The 25,793-nt window shown below is 43.2% G+C and overlaps 1 protein-coding gene across 1 annotated transcript in view; it reads left to right on the top strand.

The window, feature by feature from the left end:
• Rtn1 (reticulon 1) overlaps nucleotides 1-25,793 on the top strand; it is a 209,333-nt gene that overhangs the window by 108,738 nt on the left and 74,802 nt on the right. Inside the window, exon 3 of the mRNA XM_031357772.1 lies at nucleotides 364-1,122. Within this exon, the coding sequence (XP_031213632.1) occupies nucleotides 364-1,122 (759 nt within the window). The remainder of the gene's footprint in view (nucleotides 1-363; nucleotides 1,123-25,793) is intronic.

Genomic DNA, 25,793 nt, shown 5'->3' with positions numbered 1-25,793 from the left:
CTCAAGGGAATGAATCAGAAATTAAAAATGACTTCTAGAATCTTTGGTGCACCAAAACAGACAGAACAACTAAGATTCTGTTGCTAAGAAATGACAGGATCATCTTATTAAAACAGCTAGATAAAGATGGATAGGTATGCAAATTAATTGGGCCCCAACAGTCATTAGCCTTAGTTTAGGTGGCTTGCCTTTCCAGCAAAGCCCTGGAAACAGACTATTTCTGTACTAATGAGATGTGTGTTTCTCAAGCAACGACAAAACATCTCCCCTAATGAAATTTTGTTTTATTTCTTTTCTCTGTGTCCATCTGTCTGTCCGTGTGTGTGTGCCTCTCTGGCTCTCCTTCGCTTTGTGGGAGGACAGAACCATCTGCTGCAGAGTCCCAGGGGAAAGGCAGCGTCTCCGAGGATGACTTGATTGCTGCCATTAAAGAAGCTAAGGGGTTATCATATGAAACCACTGATAGTCCAAGGCCAGTGGGCCAGGCGACCGACAGACCCAAAGCCAAGGCCAGGTCTGGGCTGCCCACCATCCCTAGCCCCCTGGACCAGGAGGCCAGCAGTGCGGAGTCCGGAGACTCAGAAATTGAACTGGTGTCAGAGGACCCCATGGCCTCTGAAGATGCGCTACCCTCTGGCTATGTGAGCTTTGGCCATGTGTCGGGCCCGCCTCCCTCTCCTGCCTCTCCATCCATCCAGTACAGTATCCTGCGGGAAGAGCGAGAGGCCGAGCTGGACAGCGAGCTCATCATCGAGTCCTGCGATGCCTCCTCAGCCTCGGAGGAGAGCCCCAAGCGCGAGCAGGACTCGCCCCCGATGAAACCGGGTGCCCTGGACGCCATCCACGAGGAGACGGGCTCTCGGGCTACCGAAGAGCTAGCACCAAGCCACCAAGGCCCTGTGGAGCCCGACCCGATGCTCAGCTTCACTCCTGATGCCCTCCAATCCCGCCCAGAGCCATCGTCCGGCGATGGAGCCCCGGTCCCAGAGCCGCCTATGTCACAGCAGCAGAAGCCTGAAGAGGAAGCCGTGAGTTCCAGTCAAAGTTCCGCGGCCACCGAAATTCCTGGACCACTGGGTTCTGGCCTCGTGCCCCCTCTGCCTTTCATCAACAAGCAAAAAGGTAAAGAGGCCAGCTTTTCTGGTCCAAGCAGGGTTGTCCCGCAAGAGTTCTTCCTAAGTACCCTGAGGTATATCCCCCGGGAAGCTGAACTGGTGATGATGGAGGTCTGGTGCCAGTGGTCGCCCCTGTGGTCTGTTTCCCTGTGAGTTAAGCATCTTTTCTCCTTCCATGCCCTAATCACGAAGGGTTTTGTGTGCTCCCCCGGACCTGAATCGGTGAATATCCTAAGGTCAAACAGACCTTGTTTGTAGAATCAGGGAAAACATGTGGAATACGTCTTGCTAGGAAAAAAAAAAGACTACAATTTTCCTTCCTTTTTGTTTTTCTGATTATCACAATTAAACATTAGAGGATCTACCCACATACACATACATCCTTCCTTCCACGCCAGGAAAAGCGAAGCTTTCCTTGGCATTGTCCGGGCTTGTTTCCAGTGTCTTCCTACTTAAAGACGGGGGATGGCTAAGTCCCTTCATGCCTAAACACGCTTTTAGCTAAGTTTTGCCTAAATGGGCATGTGTAGCTCAGCCGCACCCTTTCTCATACACAAAGAGGGAGAGTTTTGGTTTGGGGTTCTAGATAATCAGAAAAGACAGCCACCAAAATTGCTCACACAGTTTCTTCTGCCCTCCCCCCAAGCAGCAGCTAATATGACTCAATAGTTTTTAAAGTTGCTTATAATTTAGAATTATTTTACTTTAGTCGTTAGGTTCTCCCTCTGAGAAAGTCTTCAAATGAAAGAACTCAGTATTTTATCATCTAGAATCCATGGGTATAAAGGAGATTTTTCCAGTATCTCAAGTGGCCCAACACACCTGGTTGCAGATTCTTCATGGATTTAAGAGGGAAAAGAACCAGATGACCAGATGAGGCACGGCTTACTCTCAAAGCATGCCTTCACTCCAGGGCCCCTGCTATCCTTCTTCCCTACTTTTGGTTTCTCAGCAAATATTTTGCCCTTTGAAGATAAATGATTTCAAAGGTATACCCTCTTGGGTGTAGCCTTTGCTAACCTTTAGTGTTTCATATAAAAATAGAGAACAAACTCTTCCTTATTGGAGAGCTAACACACGACACATTAAAATGATCACGCTAGAATGGGAGGATCTATGATGGAGATGTAGAATGGAGGGGTAAAATTGCAAGATAACCTTGTTACGTGGTTGTGGAGGCCAAGATAGCTCCCCCCGCCCCCCAGTTTTATGAATCAACCCAACATCCTCAGCCTGTTGACTCTCGTGTAACTAAATAACTATCTCTAGAATTTAAAGTGTACTATTTGCATGCGATGGGAGGATATTTGAAGTCAAATTTAAGAGTAAGAATGCATATTTGTTTGGCAACCTTTGAAACTGGTTTAGATTATTTTGTGACGGCTCTAACTGGGATGGGGAAGAGCCCTGTGGCTTGCAGGAGATGCACAGATATGAACAACTTTAGCCTCCGGGGGTCTGACATGCTTGAACTAGAGTCATTCTGACTCTGTTCATGTCATGTAACATGTGACAGGCATGTCTTCACTTTAGTCCCTAATGTTCTTGAGGGAGTCACTATGTGTTCAATGCTATTCAAACATGCTTATCTTTAAAAAAAGAATCTGAGAACTGTAGAGGAAAGGGAGATTTGCAGGCCAATTTCCTTCCCAAACCCGAGAGAGGAGCTCAACAGCTGGGGTTGTTAGCAGACATCTGCTGAGGACAAGCAAAGCTGGAGTTCCGGATGCAAGGGCTGGAGAGCACCTTTTATGACCAATTTGGCACCATTCAGATCTCTGCAAGTTACCCCATACGGCTTAGACCGTCTGTTGCTAAGTTTAGACACTAGAGAGGAGGTAGTAGCAGTGTTTTCAAAAGATTGAGGGGTCCCAGGGTGAATAACCTCTGCTCACTCCTGCCCTGAGGGGTCCTTTGAAATCTAGTCTCCCACCGAAATCCACGGCTCCGCTGCTCTCCACTGTGGGGAAGCCAAGCCTTGGAGGCCCTGGCGGATGACTCAGTACCAGCAGAAGGCTGTTGGAACTTTGAGGTTCCCTATGGTCGGGGCAGCTTCCTTTCAGCAGGTAAGAAAGTGTACTGTTGAAGAGATGCTCCTAGGCTGTTCTTAATCACTACCGCTGGCCAGCAGGTTAGCACTTAAGCAAAGCTCGACTGCCCTTCACTGTGAGGTCAAGTCCACTCTGTGGTTCGCAGCTTGTGTCCAGTGAAGCATCAGTAGCAGATGTATTTGGGTTCATGCGCCTCGGGCCTTGGACTGGCCTCACAGGTGCCGGCTCTGCATCTCAGGACTTGGAAACACTTAGAATAAGACTTAGCCACCGGATGGCATCATGGTACGAGACGCGGGCACCAGGTTTACTGGTCCCAGGTCTGTGATTTGGAGCTTTCTCACCCTTAAGAGCCCTCTGCAGCTATGGAGCTGGAGAAAAAATATTTCTCTTTGTGTCTCATTTCCCTCCCGTGCAGGCCTGCTCTCCTGTGCTCTCTGTATTCTCGTCCTCCGCACCTCCAGAACAGTCTGTTAGTGCCTTCAGACTCTGAAGGGGGAGATCCATTTTCATTTCTGCAAGGTTATCTCAACTCTCAGGAATGTGCAAATGAAAAGACTAATTTTAAAAATCCCCCAGTTAATCATTTAACAGCAAATATGACTCATCGGGCTAGGTGAGTGCTGCGGTATAGCACCCAGCTGTCACAGTCCCACCTAAGCCTGGCCTACTGCAAGGCATAGTGACTCCCCGCTTGTCAGACCCATTGCCTCTTTTCCGTCTGTTTTCTTGTCTTCTCTGGAAATATAACAGTGTAGTCCTGATCTATCTTTAAAATATTGTGTGGAAAAACTACTTTCAATTCAAAGCAAGGAAGGAACAAACAAACAAACAAAGATAAAACTGGTTAAGGGGCTGGAAAGATGGTGCAGCTGATAAGAGCGGTTGTGGCTCAGTTTCCAGCACTTAATTTGGGTGGCTTACAAGTCCCGGTATCTCTAGCTCCAAGGGAATCTATAGCCCTCTTCTTGCCTCCAGAGGCAATGTAGTCAGTCACATGCATACACAGGAGTGCACACACACACACACACACACACACACACACACACGCACACACACATGCACATGCACAATACACACACAAACACATACCTCACACCCCAGCCGCACACACACATACACACACTTAAAAAAATTAAGTCATAAAAAGTAAAATATTGGTTAAGAAAGTAATGAGTAGTTTTGCATGGATTTTTATTATACGAATAATGAAATATTGTGTATATTCTTTTGTAAAGTTTAATTACTCTTATTATTTTTTTCTGAGGCAGGGTCTCACCAAGTTGCCCACGCTGGGCTTAAACGGACTCTGTCATCCAGGCTGACTCTGAACTTGCACTTCTGCGTCATGCCTCCAAACGTCTACGATTACAGGTCCCAGCTTTCTGCCATCTAACTGAACAGTTAGGTGAAGGACTCTCAACTCCTCCGCCGTTCCTTCTCAGGGCTTTTCTCTTCGTATTGCACTGATATTTCTCCTTCCTGGCTCTCATCCTGTCAATCTCTTTCACCATCTTTTTTGTCCTTTTCCAGTTGCCCTGGAGGTGTTGCAGAGTTCTCTCCTTACCTTTTCTCCTCCTTCGGGTCCTGGATCCCAGGCTAGCCTTCCTTGTGGGTTTTTAGTTAATGGGTTTTATGTGGTAAATTCCCAGCTTCTTGCCTTGAAGACATCTTCTCTTTTGAGCTCCAAGTCTATTTCTGCACTGTGGTTGGATAACTGGCAGGACTTCCTGAATTCATTTCATCCACGTTATTTGTCTGAATCTCTCCTTTCCTTCTCCTTCTTCTTCTCCTTTCATTCTGGAGTAAATGAAGTGATGTTATGTAAGTTCTACTCATCCTTCATGATTATAACTCTCACATCTGAAACACTGGCTTAGGCCTGAGTTTGCAGCTCCGTGGTAGAGAGCTTGTCTAACATTTGTAAGGCCCTGGTTTCTATTTAGCCCTGCCAAAAAAGAAGATATTATGAAGATAGTCTGATAATAGCTATTGCTGTCTTAAATAGCCATACACTTTTGTACTGTAAAGATTTCATCCCTCTGAAATCCTACCACTGCAGGCATTCATGTGTGTGTGTGTGTTATAATATATGGATACTTGTGAAGGTATATTTTATTTAACTAAGATACATGTATAAGTTTCTTTCATATAGCATCGTTGGTAATAATAAAGGTCTTTCGAGGAACATTCCATCCACAGGGAGATGGAGATATAGTGGAGTTCAAGGAGTCATGCAACAATTCATCTTGAGGTGAAGCTGGAAGCACTCCCTGCTGTCCCAAGTGTAAACACTTTGGTGTCTGCAATAGTGTTTGTCTATAAAACTGTCCCCCAAATGACCCAGAATGTCCTTCATATCTGAAAACACCATCAAAATAAGCACCCACAATATACCAATCCCCATTGTAGAGCCCTCAAGAGTGCACCCAGTCACCCGGTTTGAGAAACACTGCTCTCTGCCAGCTGTCCCTTCACGGCTGCCTGATGCTGCAGGATTGTTCAAAGTTCATGTCCCTGCCCTGCCTCTACCTTGAAATTACAGAATGAGAAGGAACAAAGACCTAAATATGAACTTAAAATTGAGTACACTGGAGCCTGAGAATTGCTTTATCTCTCTGACGAGCTTAGCAGCAGGGCGGGACCGTAACATACATTTGCAAGGAGGATGCCTCGGGCACACGTGTTTTTAGAGAGAAGCTACTGGAGGCTTTCAGATGATGCTGTCTCTGCTGGCTAGAGCAGCTCCTACCCTGTACCCCGGGGAAGAGGGGAGGGGCAGGCCTCTGCAGCTTCTTCCTCTCTATGGGACCAGCTGCACAACCTGAGCGTGGAAGGCTGTGTTCACAGGAGGGCTGCCATGCAGGGTCTCCACACATAGACAAGGTCTTCACCCGCTGCATCCCGACCCCTGCCTTTGTTGTCACTTTTCATTGTCACACAATAGATTGTGTCTGTCCCACAGTATCTGGGAGAGAACCAAAGTCAGTATGACCCATTTATTCTTCTGGTAATTCTAAAACCAACTAAGTCATCATACTTAGTTGCTTCTTCTGTGGAATTGCATTAATAAATCTGGCCCTAGAGATTCTTGGAAAATCTCTTCCTTTCATAGTAGAAATTTTAGCATCAGCCGGAGGCCTGACACTCTGCTGCTATAGCGGCTGCTTCCTGTCAGTTTTCATCAAGATGGAGCAGCAATTGCCTGATGCAGCCTGGCTCTCATGTCAGTGTGAGCCAGTGTATCAGCCAGGGTTCTCCAGAGGGGAAGAACAATACAATGCATATGTATTACATAAGGGTATTTATTAGAGTGACTCATAATCTATGCACTGAGTGGCCTTGCAATGGCTCTCTGCACACTGAGGAGGTCAAGAGGCTGCATGCCTCAGTGGTCCCGATCTGGCACTGAACGTACAGAGGTTTCCTAGGCAGCTGCTAGTCTTCAGTCCACACAGGAAGGCTAAAGAAGCTGGATTCTGATGACAGTAACAAGACAGGGCAAACAGACTCACAGCAAGAAAAAACAGAAGCAGGCGAGCAAGAAGCCTTGCTCGTCCGTGGGCTTCTTCCTGTCTAGGTTGCCCCTGGAAACTGCTGCTCTCTCTGACAAGGTGTTTTCCTAACTCAGTCTTTCCTAGAAATGTTTCCACAGGCCTACCCAGAGGAGTGAGTGTCTCTTAGTACATTCACCTAGATCCAATCAAGTCAAGGACCGCAATGCTCATTGCAACCATACAAATGTTTAAGAGACATCAGACTTCCCAACTTAAGACCATTAGCACCTAAGCTAATTTCATGTGACTTTTCCCAGTGACAGAAGATGCCCTCCTCTGAATATCCCTAGAATAGACTGCCAGTAGCCAGCTCTATCTGTTGGCTTCCATTTGTTGGCTTTTCTTCATAAGATAAATACAAGGTTAACACACTGCTCAAATTGCATATGGATCAATATTTTTAAAACATTGGCTCCAGGGAATTGGGGGAAATGTCCTTCTCAGCCATAGATAAAATTGGTTCTAAATTGTGTAGCCTCTGACATTTGTTCTTTATAGGATAGTCTTGACACTTCTTCCTCAGGGTACGGTTCTTATATGCTGTAATATCTCACTGTCAAATCTTGAGACATAACAAGCCCCAACTCATTAGTAAATCTTGTCTGGGCATGGGAAGAGCAGGGGCTAGCTGCTAAGATGGATACAAGTCAGCCTTGAGCCTGTCCATGGAAATAGTTCACAGACAGCAAACATTTTGGTTCCTCCAATAAATAATGATTCTATCCAGGCCCTTTGGCCCTAGTATAAATTATCTTCAGTTACAGGGCTAAGAGGACATACTTCTAATTTTCAGAGTCCAAAGAGTCACACTTCTAATTTCCAGAGTCAAAAGAAGCGCCAGGGGGTTTCCCCACCCCCTTGGAATGCGTGCTTCCCTTTCTGCTAAAATCGAGACACCATAGGCACAGTCTCTACACTGCTAAAGTTCATCTTTGTCACCACACAAAACACTCTTGAAATTCAGACAGCATACATTTCACTCAAAGATATGCTAGCCATGTCAAAGGAAGACCTTCATTTTATTTATCCTTCCTTTGATTCAAGCAATATGGCACACTACCTGTGTAACACAACCAATCTAGCAATAACCAAGGCAGATGTGAACAGATTCTTTGTAGGCTTTGGGTTAAGGCCTGAGAAGGGCAGTCCCAGAAAAGGAAATAATCTTCAGAGTTTTGTGAGAGACTACCTGGCCAGGGTGGCATTTAGTGATTGATATGGAAGTCAAAGAAGATTGTAAAGATGAAGCAGCAGAAGAGTGGATTATGGCAAGAGCTGATTAAAGACAGTTTTAGGTAGCAGAAAGTGCAAAGGCCAAAGGTAGAAAAGTTCTAGGTATAGTCTAGAAGAAATGATATAGCAGGATGTGTAGGCAAAGGCAGTGTCCAGAAAAGGAGTCAGTTGGCTGGTGGTGCCCATTCTTGCTCACATCATGTGCAGAGTTGGGTCTTTCCTAAGCATTCTCAGAAGACATGAAAGAGTTTCAAATTAGGAAACGGCATGTCTTTCTTAGCCTTTTACATATACGTGATATTAGGGAGGAAGGCTTGGGGAAAAGATAAATTGGAAGATAGAAGATAATTGGGAAGCTATTGCCAGAGCAAGACAGTAGTAGATGAGAGGGAGGAACATCAATGGACAGGGAGAGGAATGAGTGGATTGGAGCTCATTGAGTTGGAGTAGATTGAGCGGTTGATGTATTGCACTCACTTTGCATGTGTTTACTAACACAATGATTACAGATGCAAACAAAGTTATGTGGGGAAGAAATGCCTCTAAAGTTAGATGTTACTCCTGTAGCCATCTGACCCTCATGTGTGTGTGCGTGCGTGGTGGTGTTCACTATTGGAAAACTATGGCATGGGTGTTACTTTTTATGGCAAAGATCTAGGGAACAGGTATTGAATTTAATTCACTTTGAGATTTAGGTGGCTCACACTGGAGCTAGAACAAGGGTCATATTTGGCCCTTTGAAGTTTAAATGTGGCACATCTGAAGGATTATGGATAGCCAAGTTCTCTCTTTAAACAGTTTTATACAAGCTTGGCCAGGAAATGACCAGGCTCCAGAATATCTAAAGTAGAGTTCAGATATAAATAAAAATTATACTCAACAATGTCTCTGGGTATCTACTGCTGTAACAAACAAACAAACAAACCAATCGCTATGACCAAAAGCAACCTGGGCGGGGGCGGGGGAATGGGTTTGTTTTAGCTTAAAATTCTCAGGGTCCTAGTTCATTGTCGAGGGAAATTTTGGGGCAGGAACTGAAGACAGGAACCTGGAGGCAGGACCTGAAGCCCAGACAGTGGAGAAATGCTGCTAATTGGCTTGTTCTTCATGGCTTGTTCAACCTGCTTCCTTGTGTTATCCAGGACAACCAGCCCTGTGTTGGAGCTGCCCACAATGCACTGGGCCCTCCCACATCAATTATTAATCAAGAAAATCCCCACCCCCAAGATTTCACTACAGGCCAGTCTTACGGAGGCATTTCTCAATGAAGATTCCTCCTTTGCAGATGTGCCTAGGTTTGTGTCAAGCTGACAAAATACATCAGCACACTTGGCCCCTCGTCGACTCAACACACAAACACACCATTTACTCACCAAAACCTCTTCTTTCTTCTTCAGTCACAAGATCTCATGTTAATATCCGTATTGAAATTGAAAACATTCCAACTTTTAAAAGTCCCATAGTCTTTAAGTTTTCAAACACTTTAAAAGTTCCGTCTCTTGAAAACATCCAAAGTCTCTTACAAAGCTAAGAAAGCCCCCTATAAAGTAGACAGCCTGGATTATCCACAGTCTCGTCTCAAAGTTCCAAATCATTGAGCTGTGGGCTCCTGTAAAATCAAAATTATGTTAAATACTTTCCTACTCCAAGAAGGAAGAACCAGGGTCTAGTTACATTGAAATCAAACAAAGACAAAGAAAGCACAGCTGTGTAAATCTGCACTAGATCTCTGGGAATCACGATCTCCCAGGCTTGCCTTTCTGGCTCAGACCAGCTCCGCTCCCCTGGGCTGCCCTCCGTGGTCTTCCTAGGGTACGACATCTCCATAGTGCTGGGGTCTCTGTTGCAACCGAGCTGCACTTTTTTCAGTAGCCTCTGCTGGGCTCTCCTCAGGGACTGTGAGCCAGGCGCGTTGCATGAACCAGCAGTTTCTCTCCATGGCCCTTTCAATCCTGGGACCTTTAGTTCAACTGAGACAGCGCATGCACCAATGAACCTGACCTCTCCTGGTGCTGAGACTCAGGTGCTCTCTGTGACCCCTTCATGGTTTCAAAACCCGTGCCACTTTGGAGACGATTTCACATTACCGCATTTGGCCGGACGCATGAGGTACAGTCCCAGCTCTCTCTGGAACACAGTTACGGTGTTCGTTCAGATGTTGCCTCACTAATGCTGGTCTCTCCTTCATCGTCACAGCTCAGGCTTGAGGGTAGGGTTTTGCTGAGGGGATAAATGGCAAGTGGAAGAGCTGACTTTATTATCAGTCAAAGACTATACCACCACTAATGAATAATTCAGTTCAAAACTGTATCCTAGTAAATACACCGTTCTGGCTTGCCTGGGGTCCCCCAGCAGAGGATCTTCTTTCTTGTCAGTTCTTCTTGAGGCAGTGGAGGGAGAAGGGCATCAGCCGAGGGTAAAACTTGGTTGTATGAGATATTTAGGGTTGCTGTATAATAATAAAAAGTTTATTTATCTAAGTCTAAGTTACTATGCAACTGTAGCTGACCTGCCTCCTGTGATCCTCTGAGGCCAGAGACTGCAGTTTCTGGCACTAGCACAGCTTCCTAAAAACAGCAAAGGATTAAGTAAATAGCTTTTGTACTGTCTCAGCAGGAACTGCAGGACTCTAACTTTCAACCGGAAGTCGCAGGAAGAAAAAGGGACGCTTAGAGAAGTGATTTTAGCATTTATTATTAAGTTGTAAAAAGTTGTCTAATATTAAGGCTACCTAAGAGGAAAAGCGGAAAGATCCTAAGTTGGGGAAAGGGAAAATTTCTTCTAAGTGGGGAAAAGGAAAAAATTTCTACTTTAAGTGGGGAAAGGCAAAAAAATCCTTCTCTCTCTCTTTCTCATCTCTTTGTCCTCAGTACTTATACATCTTTCAGAATACATGATCACATGTTACCAAGTTCATCACAAGTTCACACACAAAAATCAAATTATATATTGAAATAGAAGTTTACAACAGAGAATGTTTACAAGCATATCCATTAGGAGTAATTATCTGTCTAAACATCCATCACCTGTTTTAGCTCCACAGGTTCACTGAAGGTTTAAAATCATATCTAAGTTATTGGTGAAGTTTTGTATAGATAAACCCAGTCAATATTTTATCTACTGTCCTAGTACCTATACTAAATCAATAGTTCCTTTTTTATGGCCTTTGGTTAATTGTTTTACAACCTCTTGGAATGTGCTCTGGTTACTATCTAAGGGCAACTGGTGACACTTGGGAGACTGGCAGAGTTCTCAACACAGTCTTGACTACCAGAAAAGGACCTAATAGCAGTCCCACTATAAAAGAGCTTAATAATCACTGATAAAATTTTAGGAATTCTTATAGGATCATCATTAAGACTTAATAAGTCATCTATTTGTCTATATAGCATCACTACAAGATAGTAAATCTTTGTGGGTCAGCAGAGATCTGCTCCAAAGGGGTGTGCTATTACTTAGTGTTTGTTATATATGTTTAATAATAACAGGAAAAGCATATTAATAGCAGGAATCTTTCCTAAAATGAATCTCTTACAGCCTTGCTTAATAAGGGCGAACCTGTCACAGATTATATAATAGTCTGAAGCAGGCAATCTCAGGACGATCACTTGCTACTTATTAGCTCGTCCCATTATGGCTCCTGACACTGGCTTAATGCTTCCCTCCCAGTAAGCACTTTGGGTTTTCATAACTCTTGGCTGAGTACTAAATCTTGTAGGAGATTTCCTTGAATACAAAAACCTTGCAAAAACAAAAAATGTGTTTCAAGACCATACTCATTGACCTTGAGCTCACTGTTACTTACCTGTCCCTGACAATTTAGATGTCCCTGTAGGCATCTAATCTCCATCAAAAATTCCGGAGGAAATCAATTAAAGCAGATGTGGCGTGTGGGGGACGGAGTGGGGGTGGGGTTAACAGACTACTAGTGTCTGTTACCATTCAGCAGTTGTAATGGAAATATCCATCTTCTACATTTTCACCTGATCAAAACCATCCATAATTTGAACATCCTAGTTCATTTTCTTGGGCTGTGATGTAAAAGAAGATCTTCAAGTGATTTTTGCAACATCAATGTAGCAGGGCTATTTAAGTGATGATTGGCCACTCCGTTCACCATCATACTATGTTCCTTGGAATTCACACAAGAGCATAGTTTCAAGAATATTTATGAGTAACTTAGCTTTCCAGCAGAATCAAGTTTAAGCCACACCATTTGGCTTCCACCTAAACTACCCTGAAGACTTTCTGAACCTGAATTCCTACTGATGAGAGACTTTCGTTTCAGGTTCAAGGCAAGAGCTGAGGTTCAGCCAGTGTTATAGCTGACACCATAGCAGAGAAAACCCAGATGCAAAATAGGTTTTCTCAGTCACCATTCAGTCCCATTTTCTAAGTGAACTTACTAACTGTTGACCTGTCTTTAAAAGAAACTAATAAACCTTTCTAGGATAAGTTACTTTAGGGTTCAGGAGACTGAAGATTTAACATCCCAGACTAGTGTTGATGTCAACGGGAGTACTGTGTAAGGAAATGCATTATACGCAGCTAATTCAAGTGCTAACAGATTGGTCAGCTAGAAACTGTCAGTGCACAGCGCTTAATCTGAATTTAAAGTTAGCCAGTCCATGGCAGGAAAGTGAGAGTGGCAGAGACCTGAGCAATATCCACAACCAAAAGCAGAGAGAGAGAGAGAGAGAGAGAGAGAGAGAGAGAGAGAGAGAGAGAGAGAGAGAGAGACCATGGTGCTCAGCACACTTGATCCTTTCCCTTCAGTCCAGGACCTCAGCTCAAGGGACAGTGATGCCCACATTAGCAAGCTGGTAACTGCAACATCTTTACAAAGGCATGGTTTTCTAAAATACTGGAAACCAGACCACAAATCAATTGACTCTAAATAACTTTGATATGAATAAAACAATCTTATTGTCAAGGCTTTTCTTTCTCTTGGCTGATGCCCACATTTATGCTCTTCCTTCTTTGTATGATAAAGACATTTTTTATATGAGTTAGATCTCTCATGATTAGGATGTGTTATAATTTTAAAGCCAAAGATCTCAGTTAGACTTTGATTTAGAAAGTCTCTTGTGATTTATATGAAGACTACATCTTTCCTCAGAGCCTGCCAGTGTGACTAAAAATGAGGAAGATCTCATTAATGGGGAAGTTTGAGATCCAAACCCTAGACCCGAGTAGAAGTTCTCAATGAGAAAGTGACCTTCATTATTCTAGCTCCATAAATCATCTGTCACATCTGCACTGACTCTAAGAGCTATCAGCTACTTTCTTGAACTGTACGTTTTAGCATTTTTTTCGTACATATTATTTGTGCCCGTCATCAATGTGATGTTTGCTCTGTAGCGGATAGAGGGTTGTAGTTCCCAGCAGAGTGATACAGATTGATGCATGCTCTCTCTTGTGTAGATGCTTGTATATCCTGTGTCTGGAAAGTGGCTTAATCAAGACTTCACCTCCCAGCCTTTCCTGCAGCTTGAATTTATGCAATATTTTGTCCACAGAAAGCGAAATATCATCAGATATAGATCATATCTGGGACAAGGCCATACCTGAGATGCAACGGTATATTTTCCTCATTCAAGGTCTAGGGAAGATGGCAAGAGGAAACACCTGGAGAACTACCAGGTTAAAAGTTCCTGCTAGTGAAAACCCATACTACAATTAAAACCCTCCTATGATAAGCCATTGGGATAGTTAATACTTTGACTTGGACTTGGCTCTTCCTCTGCCCACTTATGACTAGTTCTGTGACTTTGGAACACGAAGCCTGTCTGTGCTTTTTTGTCTATTCAAAGAGGGAAATAGTGCCTAAGCTGCTTGCACTTTGTGAGGATCAATATGATTTAGATTAAGTGTTTATGCTCTCATTTTATTGCTATTCAAATATTCATGTTAGTCATAGTTACACAATCAAATGGGACTTTTGAAGAATCTAGTCCAGTTACTCATTTAATGCAGTTTCTGCAACAATGTTTTATTTATTTATTTTTTTATTTATTAAAATTTTAAATAAGAAATTGACAGGTTTCTTTTAATTTTCATGGTTTGACTGGCTAATTTCCAGTGCCGTAAAGGAAGTTGGCTTGCTCTCACTAATAACCTCTTCCTGCACAGTACGGTCACCTTGGGGAGGTGTCCTAAAGCCAACTGACCCAATGTATCATGTCCTATTGAGTAGTGTTTTCAGTGTTCGCTAAATATCCCCAAATATAATCATTGGCCATAACATCCACAGGCCAGTATCTGTCTAGTTAAAGTTCACCACCATCAAGGTAATCTAATCTATCCCGGGTGGGTTCCTGTGCTCTTCAATTCTTTCCTCATCTCAATGGAGGAAGAGGCCACCCACAGTGGGAAGCACTGTTTCTCTGACTATGGGGGAGGGGATGCTTTGGGTTTACTACCTTGACGTCCCTGAGCCTGGAACCTGACTGGAACCTGGAACCATAAGTCAAACAAATCTTCCCCTCCCCCCACCCCCACCAAAGTTGCTGGTGGCTAGGGCATTTAATCATAGCAACAGAAATGGAACTAGAACATGGTTTGCCTGCCAGAGCCAGCATCAACCTGACCTGTCGTGATACATGAGCACCCAGGGGAAGCCAGCACTTCAGGTACATTGATCTCTCTTGAGCCTCCCCAGCACTTATCACCCAATGGTCTGCTTTCCACTTTAAACTCTTGAGGTCAACCTTTTGTCCACTGGGGTGTCCCTGGTTGTCTCTAGTGAAGCCTCCCAGACAATGGCTTCTCAATAAACATTAGACAAGCAAATGAATCCCAGCTCATGACTCCAGATGGGAGGTGCAGTTGCTAGTGTGTACTGTAGACTTCTATTGAATGCCAATGTGCTTTGTAGCTTGGGTTCTTCCCACAAAACCCATTTAAATGTTATTGCCTCTAGTTAAAGGTTAGAGAATAATGGACCAATTAAGAAGAGAAGAACACTGTTGGGATGACCTGCTGTTCCTGGTGAAGGACTTTGCCTCTTGGCTGTACTTCCCTGGGTGATCAGCTCTTGAAAGGGCAGTGGAGTCAGGGAAAGGTGCTTCCTGAGGTTCTGTGGAGGTAGTCAGTAATAGATTTGAGTTGACCACCCAAGGTGGTATCACTGTGGGCCAACATTTAACCTTTCCTTTGCTGAACTGAACCTGGAGAACATTTGTGTACAAGGCCAACCTACTGAAGTTTTATAACCTCCAGACAATAGAAAACGATCAGAATAAAATTTTTTGGTATTCTGAATACAGATGAACCTTCCTAAAACCCGAGTTTGTTGTTGAGGTGATTATAGAGATTTGATGTACGATGTAGGGATTCTAGAGTAAGACGGATTTGGGTGTGAATCCCCATCTATCACTTACTGGCCCAAACCTTCCAAAGCCTTATCGATGTTTAAAAGATGGCTATATTTTTGTCCTCTCTGGAATTGCAATGAGATTATAAACTGAGTGATGCTTTTGAAGTAGTCAGGTTGATAGAACTGGAACATCATAAATCGCAGCAACTACACTCCCATTTTTTAATTGGGCAGTGTTTTCTGTACTAGCTAAAATGCTACATGCCCAGGTTGCAGGTTGTTTGAGGACCCAGGGGACAGTGAGGCTGCAAGGGAGCTGTCCTTGGTGGATGAGCCTTCTGGCCAGATGTTCCTGAGGCTGGCTCGATGCTAGGCCTATGGAACACTGCCTTGGTAGCCACACCCCACACCTGCAAGTCAGCAGCCTACCTTTTGATATCCTCATCACTCATATTCCCCCCAAAGATGAGAGGTATGAACTAGCCACTTTGTCAGGATCTGGTGAAGCCCTCCCACCACAGCCACCTTCTTGGGCTTAACTGAGCCCTAACTCTGTTTTTACCAGCTGTGACCAAGACAGCTAAAAGGCAGTAGAAACTTTAGAGACAGGACATTACTGACTCCCTTTAGTGACTTGGTCGAATCTAGTGTGAATGTGTGTTAGGTTCCTTCCCTCTCCACCGCCCCCCAAACACGCAGCTTCGCACATAAAGAAGGTTCATCTGCATTAGTTTTCAGGAACACTACCTTCTGGTAAACAGATGTTTCAGAGACATTTGAATAACATTGAGGCAGGACTTAATGTTCTCACAATAACAAATATGGAATGACTCCTTTAAACTAGATAAGCAATGGTTTGAGAGTTTGTCACATAAAATGTTATTCCATTCATAAAAATTTCTGCATAAAAACCCCTTTCAGTTACCTTAGATAGAAAATGAGCTCGCCTGTGTTTCCAGTGCTGGGCAATCTTCAGGTGGAGCAATGTAGCAAAGAGGAAATAAGCTTCACACAGAACTTGTCTCAATGGTGGGAGGGAGGAGTGTTACTGGAAGGACTTGATTGTTTGATGTTTCTTCTTTACCCACTTCTCACCTTTTTAAAACCCACAGGCAGAATTTGAGATGCACTGACAAGGAACTGCCACCCATTAACAATACGTATTTTGGTAGCAGGTGAAGACTGACCCTTCAAAACACCTGACTCTAACTTATGATTTGGAGTGAGTCTTCACAATCTATATATTGAAATACTTAAAAACTGATCTCCAAGCAAAATTTCATTCACAGATTAGAATAACAGGATGAATTTTCATTTATAACTCAGCAAAATTTAGCACTAGGATCCTGTCATGTTGGTTGTATTGATTTTGATGGAGGTATTTTAAAATTAAGTTGTTGTCATGGAAATGTTTCAATGTGCATATCCAAAACCAGAAACATTTTTCTTGCATAACCTCAGAACTATTGATACATTGAATGCATATGTTATACTTCTCTAATACTCTTCCAATTTCCCCCCTTCAGTTGATCTGTTTTAATTAGCGTGCGAGCAAATGTGTCTTAAATGATGACAGAAAACAGGACAATGCTGTGTGTTACTTGGTTATTAGATAGGGCTCCTTTGTCCATGAAAAATAGTTGATGAGATTCTTCACTATTCACATGGTTATATGACTCTCATTATTTCTGCTCTTGACATTTTGGTGACCAAGATGTTATAGTCTTTATACTTTTGATTTAATGAGAAAATCAGAGAATATTCTATGACTCCTTTTTGGGGGGAGTAAGAAGACTTAAATAATTAAAAAATAAGAAACCTTAAAAAAGCAAAAGATTAAAAACAGCACTTGGGAGGCAGAGGCAGGCGGATTTCTGAGTTCGAGGCTAGCCTGGTCTACAGAGTGAGTTCCAGGATAGCCAAGGCTACACAGAGAAAGCCTGTCTCGAAAAAACCAAGAAAACCCCCCAAAACCCAAAAAACCCCAAAGTAGACGGCCCATATATATGCTGATGACTTTGCCCTGCTTATAAATCTTGAGAGTATCCTCTCCTCCAGCTGGGTAGCCACTGCAGTTTATAAATGTTATTGAATCTGACTTTCAGCTGACAAGAATTTCTGGGGCATCCCCCAGAGAGCTGGAAGCTTCGAGGTTACCAGCGGAGTCACCACCGTGGGTTTGTGAGAAACTGACAAACACCGAGTCTAAAACTGAAGTGTTTGGAACAGTGTGTTTACACCTTACGCAATGCCAGTTGTATTTCAACATTATCCAAAAATATCACACAAAGGTATTTAGAAAGAAGAAAAACAAATCTGGTTTGTAAAGTGTTTGTCTGCGGGCTGTCACTGTTGCCATGGGATCCAGAGAAGCAGACTTTTACGGCTTCATCAGAACGAGCCTGTTTTTGAGCAGGTTCCGGAGAGAGTGGGCTCCTCCTGCCCTGTTCCGGGTGGTTTCGTTAGACTTAACCCAGCCTGAACAATATCAACATTTCCTTTGTACAAAAGTACATTGGGTGATAATGCTTAGGTCTGCTTTTGGCAGAAATCTTCAGCGATACCAGATTTATTTTCCTATCTGCTGCTTGTTTCTAAATAGACATCATGTAACCAGCTTCACACGGCTCGTCTTGGAGCATAGGCAAATGCTAGCTTAATATTTGAGTGCCATCTGCTGTAAGCTCCATGGCATTCAAGCCCATCTGGCTTCCTTGCTGCAAGTCCCCTTTCTTTTTTAAAATCTCAGTAGAACACAGCAGTCTCTTCCCAAGCCTTCCACGCTGACCGAGCCGAGTCTTCCCACTGATCACCGCATGGGGCTGCTGTCCAAAGAGCATCTTCTCTTGGCTCTCGATACACCTTTCAGGGAGACTTGTGCTTCAGCTGCAGGAAGGATGCGCATGCGTGTGACGTAACTAAGCAGTCAGAGCGTTCCTAAGCCCCTTTGGTCTGAAATAGCCGTCTGACTCTCAGTGGGTGAACATTTGCCAGCTCAGTAAAGTTACTGAATAAACAATTATTAAAAACAGAGTACATGCTGGGCTTTTTAGAAGCCATTTGAATGGAGGGAGTGGAGAACAGGGAGACTCTGCTGCCCTGAGGGTCCATCAATAAAGGAGATAAATGAATCCTCACAAATGACACCATATAATTCAGGACAAGGTGGTGATAGGCAGTGTGAATTAGAGTAAGTCCAGGCAAGGTGGGCATTGCCTGTAGCCCTAGCACAGGGAGCACAGGTTCAGCACATGCTTCAATGACATAGTGACACTCTCTTGAAAAAGTAAATGGGCCAAAGGGAACTGTTTTAAGTAGGGCAACTAAAGAAGACCTGATAGACAATAAAATTAAAATACTGAAGTGAACATCTCCCGTGTGTAAAAATTGTTAAGAAGGACAACACACATGTTGTTTGACAAGCCTGTCTCGAGGTGCTTGGTAGATACAGACACACCCCATTGCGAGCTATATAACTCCATCTCAGCATCCTCCAGGAACAACACACAGGTAGGAAACCAACCCGGTCATTCAAATCTACAAGATTTCATTGTCCCCCTGAAGCTGGGTAAATTGGACTTTACCCATCATCACACACAGATGTGTCTGCCTGCCTGTGTCTCCAAAACATATTCTGCGGGGGGTTGCTGGTAATGGAATGTCTCACCAATCCACCATACACTGCAGGACATACGTATAATTATGTCACATACCTGCGACTGATTCCTGTTACCAGGGGTTTCCATTTTAATGGCTACTGGATTTCAGAGGTACCAGCAGTCTGGTTCATTTCTCTTGACCTACTTACTAGCTTTGAAGTCAAATTGAGCTGAACACTGAACATCATGAGAACACTGATATTTCTATCCTTAGGTGTGGTAGGAGGTTCTAGGGTCAAGCAATCAGAATCATAAGCAGGTCATGTAGGTTCATCTTTATTTATGTGATTGTGTGTGTTTGCCTGTGTGTGTATCTACCCACACAGTCATGGGTTCCTGAATAAGGTATATATGAATTACTGGGTGGGAGCTGAGGAACCTAAGGTGAACAAGACACAATCCTTGCAACCAGACGTTGGTAGAGACATGCAGCTAAAAATGGTGTCACAGAACATTACAGGCACACTGAAGGCCACACTTATCCCGCCCCGTCAGTGTCGCTGGCTTGTATTACAACAGCTGAGATATATCTGCATCGCCATCTTTCTATACTTACTTATCCACAGCTTCCAAAATCTGGGTACAGGGAGGATTATTAATGGAATCTTGATCCCATTCTTCTTCCTGTTCCCCTTTACTTCAAAGGAAGAGATTAGGCTGCCCAAAAGTAATGACAGTATTTGTTTGGCTTACTCGGGGATGGTGGCAAATACAGAAAGAATCATTGCTTCAATAGCCGGAGTACCAGTTTCAGATGCTAAAACGATAACACACTACTGCGGGGGTGGGGGGGAGAAATGTGTTTTCTGCCTGGTTTCTCCCCACTATGTGGTACATTTGGAGTTACTTCATAGCTTGAGAAACTCAATAGACCTTTGTATAACTTTGTATAATGATCTGGGGGTCTGTTATAATCTTGTAGAATTCAGTAGTGCTCTTGTCCAAGAGGAAGTGTTGAAGTGAGTCCTGGCTGTTGACAACATTTTCTGGAACTCCACGATCCATGTGAAAAATACATCTTTTCAAAGAGGGAATTTTTTTTTGTCCTGAAAACAATCTTTGAGATCATTGAATCCACCCCGGTCACTCTACAGATGGACTCTACAGGAACAGGCAGCTGTGTCAATCTGGAGCCAGCCGGGACCAGCAGACTACGCTTGGTGATTGTTTTGTAACAGCTCTATTCAGACACAATCCACAAACCAGAAAATCCACCATTCTGACATCCATAGTCCATGGGTTATTTCTTCATTTACACCACTGTCACCACAGTATAACATTTCCAGTATTCCTGAGGGAAACTCTCTGCCTTGTACCTCACCATCCCGTCCTCCTCTCTCGTAGGCCCTGCAAATCACTAACCTACTTTCTAGTTCTTCCGAGTTGCCTGTTAAGTGTATATTTCAGATAGAGTCAAATGGTATGTGCTCATTTGTGTCTAGCTTTTCCTCTTAACCATCAGTTTGTAGCAGGTGTGAATACGACACCCTTACAGCCGACAAACACTCCAATAGGGCGGCAATACAACACATTGTGCTCACCCAGTCATTTGAATGGGTTGTTCCCTTTTTTTACTACATGAGCCTTCATGTGAGGATGTTTGTGAGGATACATGTTTTCGTGTACTTCACCCAGCAGTGGGCCTGCTGGGTCATGAGGAAGCTGTATTAAACACGATGCAAATGTAGGCTTTTTAGGTTTTGTCTCTGATTTACACGCCTGTTCTTATTTAACACCATTTAATACAGATTTTCAGGAAGTGAAATCTGGAAGAAAAAAAGTAGCTTCACTATTTTACAATGTATTATGAGTCTAGTTTCTCTGAATCCTCACAGATTATACATACACATGTACATATACATGTTCACATACATATACATATACTCCTCATCTTAGTGGTTTTGATTTGCATTTTACTCATGACTAACGGTTTCTAAACATTTTCTCATATACTTTTTAGCTGCTTGTGTTTCTTCTTTGTAGAATTCACTCTTGTTTGTCCATTTTCAAATGGGATTAGTTTCTTCTTGTTGAGCTGTAAGAACTCTTTACATACTATGGATCAAACAGGTGTTTTCTCTTCTGTGGATTATGTCACTTTCTTGTGGCTTCGAGCCAAGTCTAATTAGTATTTATTACCTTTTTTATAACCTTTTCATATCCTCTCGTTATTTTCAGCCTTTGAAGTATGAGACACCTAAACAGAAAAGTCTTTCTAATAAGTATTTAAACTGGCTAATCCATCTCACATCAAGACTGTGACTACTCTCATGGGCAGCCATTTCTCCTGACTCAATCTGTAGATGTGTCACCGATTGTCACCAACACCAGTGATGTGTTAAACTTGTTATGTGTGTGCCATCCAGCGCCCATTAGCCTGTGTTTGCATGTGTGATGATAAGGTGAATTTCTTCTATTTCATTTATTATGGTTAGCATTTTGCATGAGCCCAGCCTGGTGGGTCATGCCTATAATCGAAGAAACTTGAGAAGCTTAGATAAGATAGCAAGTTCAAGGCCAACCTGTCAACTTAGTGAGCCTCTGTCTCAAAAAAGGAAATCAAATTAATAACACCCTGAGCAGAGAGTATAGCCCAATGAATGACATAATTCCTGCCTAGAACGTACAAGTTCCTACATTCAGTTCCCAGGACCTCCACCTTTAAGAAAAACACTGGGTAAAGAATCACTAGCCCTCGCACTTGTTCACTGTTCAACTTTATCTTGTCAGTTTCATTTAAAAATATTTAGGAGGGCTCAATACATTTGCTGTCCCCACCACCTCCATAAGCCTTCCTAAGACCTCAACGGCAGGCTGGCAATATACCTCAGCTAATACAGTTCTTGCCTTGCAAGCATGAGAATGGTAGTTCAATTCTCAGAACCCAAATTCTTTGCTTTGCTTTTTTAAAAAAGAAGGAAACAATAAACTAAGTGTGGGACCCATGCTTGCCATCTCGGCACTGAGGAATTAGAGACAGGTGGATCTCAGAGGTTCATGGCGATCTCAGCACCAAGGACTCAGAGCATAGATTGATCTCAGATTCATGGGAGAGCTAGCCTAGCCTACTTGGTGAATTCTGTGAGAGATTCTGCCTCAAAAGGGGGCAGATGGGAGTGCATCTGAAGAAGTACCCTTCCGATTGATCTCTGTTCCCTACAAGTGTGAAGACAACATACGCATGCACTCATTTATACACATATAGCTATACACACACACACAAACACATACAATAAAACTGAAATCCTACTATAGCTATTAGAAACTTTTCCCCAAACTGAAAACCAGCTCTGTAAATATAGTCAGCACTTACTTTGTAGTGGGCTGAATTCAGAGTTGGAATTCTGGGATGAACAAGATGAGGCGGTGCATCACCGCTCTACAGAGGAAGCAAGGTACCCATCCAGTGGCTCAAGTACAATTGAGTGTATGGACAGGACACACAGAGGGCCAGGAACTACCTGGGTGGTCACTGACACCAAGCAGCTGAGATGATGTGTGAGTCAACCTTTGAAAGAGAAGAAGGTATTTTTAAGAATAGAAGGTGAATCAGTGTGATTCCTGGGAAACCAAAGTGTCCTTTTCCTAGTTCCTTACCCCTTAAAGAACAAGTGAACCAAAACCTCGAGACTTTACCATTACATGTTCAGATTGCAGGATCTGTGCTTGGTTAAATTACAATATGACAGCAAGAGGAGTCATCTATTTAACTTTTTCTTTTACTTTTGCTGCTTTTGTTCTTCCTTCCTTCCTTCCTTCCTTCCTTCCTCCCTCCCTCCTTCCCTCCTTTCCTTCTTTCCTTCCTTTCTATTTGGGCGTTTTGTTTTGTTTTGAGACATGGGTCTCATGTATTCCAAGCTGCCTTCAAACTCATGAAGGTGAGAATGGCCCTGAGCTTCCTTCCAGTCTCCTTGCCTGGTCGTCCTGAGTTCCGGAGCTGCGGGTGTACTCCATCAAGCACAGTTGGCTTCGGTGTGATCCTGGGGGTCAGACCCCGGGCTTTGTGCACACTAGGCAAGCACTCTGCTCCCTGAGCTACACCCAGGCCTCTTTCAGTTCTTTCCGTGCCCGTGTCTCTGTGTTCTTTTCTCAGCAGGAGTAACTAGGAAACTCCTGACAGTGTTCCTTAGGTTGGGGCTCCAAAGCAGTGCATCCCGGAAGCCTCCTTGCTAACCTGTCTTTCTTTATTGCTTTAAGAGGACGTTGTTTGTGTGGGAGGAAGGGCTCTTGTCTAGATTTCATCCTTTAGCATCCTGGTGGTTACAGTGGGCTTCACACCCTGCTAGAGATCTGTAACTCACACATGACTTGTGGGTTTGCCATTGGGCCTGCCAGGCAGCTGTGGTGAGTGATGCTTTCCATTTGGTGTTTCCACACAGGCAGTTAGTTGATTCTGCAAGAGGTTTTAATCCTTTAGAAAACAGACAGACAACAACAAATTGTCTTTCTTCTCTCCCAGCAGAAATTTGAGAACACACAAACATTTGTTCTTTTATTAAGTTGTAATACTATTCTTTAATGGGGTGCCCTAGCTTAGTTAAGAATGAATGAGTGCCTTGGGCAGTAAGCCATCTGAAGATGCAAAGGTAATTCTGCCATGGAACAAGCCATTCATTCTGGCTGGAGTATTTATGGCGTTTAGCAATGACCCGGTTGTAGCTTTGGAAAGTGTGTCCTGCTGTGTCAGCATAAAGATACGTGACCTTGTCTACCAGTTGGTAACATCAAATTGCTGTTAGCCGTAGAAAAGTTTAAAGCGCAGCCAAGTTGTTAGAAACCTAGCCATGCAGTTTATTTTGACTTCCGCAAAGCCATTTGTTAACTGTCTTAATCTTCAGTGTTCCATATTACCGAGACATTTATAATATGGAATTGCTATGTCAGGATGACCAGTTGAAGGCTGATCTGCTCAGTTCTTGATGCTAGAGATACTTGCTGATCAAAATCATAAGGGTTAGTTACGCTTTATAAATATACAAGATGATTTAAAAAAAAAAATAGGTTTGAGTGTCTGTAGTGGCACATGCCTGTAACCCACACGGGGGCTGGAGGGAGGATTGTTCAAGCCTGCTGTGGGCAAGGCCCTGCCTCTGCAAAGGGAAGCAAGGAGGAGACTGGTTATGTTTTCAGTTATAAAGAAGAAAAATATTCTGCTTGAATACATAGGCCCTTGGTTTACCGCAGTAGTTTGTGACTTTGTTTTCACTCTGTTACTTGTCTTTGTCTTGAGAGTTGTATGTGGATAAGGTCTCTTCCTGTGCAGCCATCAGATTTTACCATCATTCCCAGGTGGCTTCCAGCTGCTCAGCGCCACCCACGCAAGATGCTATAAATAGCCCAGGCAGCCTAGCTGAGCCCAGCACTGCTGAGGGGAAGTGCGCAGACTCCCAAGCTACCTGTAACTGACACCTCCCGGGAAAGGGAAAATTCGTTCTCTCCAGTGGAGTACTCATTATATCCTACCTCACTGAGGGCAGGCACCACACCCAGAGATAGCTGGCCAACAAAAAACTGAACTCCATTGGTTTTTGTGAGAGTGCTTCTTGTTTGAGTGTTTTTGAATATTTTTGTTTTATTGTTTTTGCTTGGTTGGGTTTTAAAAAATAGTTTGTTTATTTTGATTTTTGTTTTTTTGTTTGTTTTTGTTTTTCTATTCTTTGACTGAAAGAGAAAGAAGATGAAGTTGGGGTCTAGGAGGAGTTGGGGGAGGGGAAAGAATATGACCAAAATCGATTACATAAAATTTTTAAATAAAAAATAAGTTAAAAGTATCTTATACAAACTTTATATAAGCAACAGCAGAATTCTTCTAGGCCATACTACACATGAGAATCGCTACCTCATATACTCGATTTACCCCCAAACTGCAGGATTTACCTCATCAATTTGCCAGATTCCATTTATATCCCCCTCGGCGAGGCAAACATTCTTGTCAACAATTGATATTTGAATTTCAGACTCGTGTTGCTCTAACAAAGGCAGGATTATTTCTCCCTCCTCCCTCCCCTTTCTCTCCCTTCTCTCTCCCTTCTCCTTGCCCCCTTAGTGACTAAGGAGGGTGAGTATCTACTCACATGGCTGCGCCTTCACTGGGCTAATTGCACCTCATTGGCTAACTATACTCAGGTTTTCCACTTTCCTTCCCTATCAGCCAAGGGTTCCTGCTCATTCTTTGTTGTTGTTGTTGTTATTATTATTATTATTATTATTATTATTATTATTATTACTATTTTATTGATTTAGACCTAGTTTGACGCCTGTTTGTTAACTCCATTAGCTGTTTATTGACAGAAATTCTCCACTCTGTACTTTGTTCTTTTTTGGTTTGGAGAAAATTTCAAAGCCCAGAAATTATTTCGATTTCTTTTTACAATTTCTTTTATCATCTAGACCAGCAGTTCTCAACCCTTTGGCAGTCAAATCACCCATTCACAGGAGTTGCCTAAGAACATCTGAAAATACAGATATTTACATTATGATTCACAATGGTAACAAAACTAGAGTTGTGAAGTAGCAACTGAAATAATTTTATAATCAAGAGTCACCACAGCGTGAGGGGTCACAGCATTAGGGAGGTTGAGAACGATGGACTTTACATTTGAATCTGTAATGTCTGTGTAACTGAAGCTTTGAGCAGAGCAGGAGGTAAATTCTTAGTTCTTCTCTTTATATATTGATTAGGTTTTCTCAACAGACTCTATGGGACAACTGACTGTTTCCACACTGAACTGTAGTAGCACCTTTCTCAGCTCTCAAGCATCTAGTCTCGGGATTCCACTTTTGAACACCTAGTTCTCTTTCATTGGTGTGCGGCTCCTGTATTTATATTAGCACTGTTTGTCTCAATTCTCGCCAGAGTC

This window comes from Mastomys coucha, unplaced genomic scaffold (genome assembly GCF_008632895.1).
Source record: "Mastomys coucha isolate ucsf_1 unplaced genomic scaffold, UCSF_Mcou_1 pScaffold6, whole genome shotgun sequence".
Lineage (NCBI taxonomy): Eukaryota > Metazoa > Chordata > Mammalia > Rodentia > Muridae > Mastomys > Mastomys coucha.
Note: the sequence above shows the minus strand (reverse complement) of the source record. Positions and strands in the feature narration are given on the sequence as shown.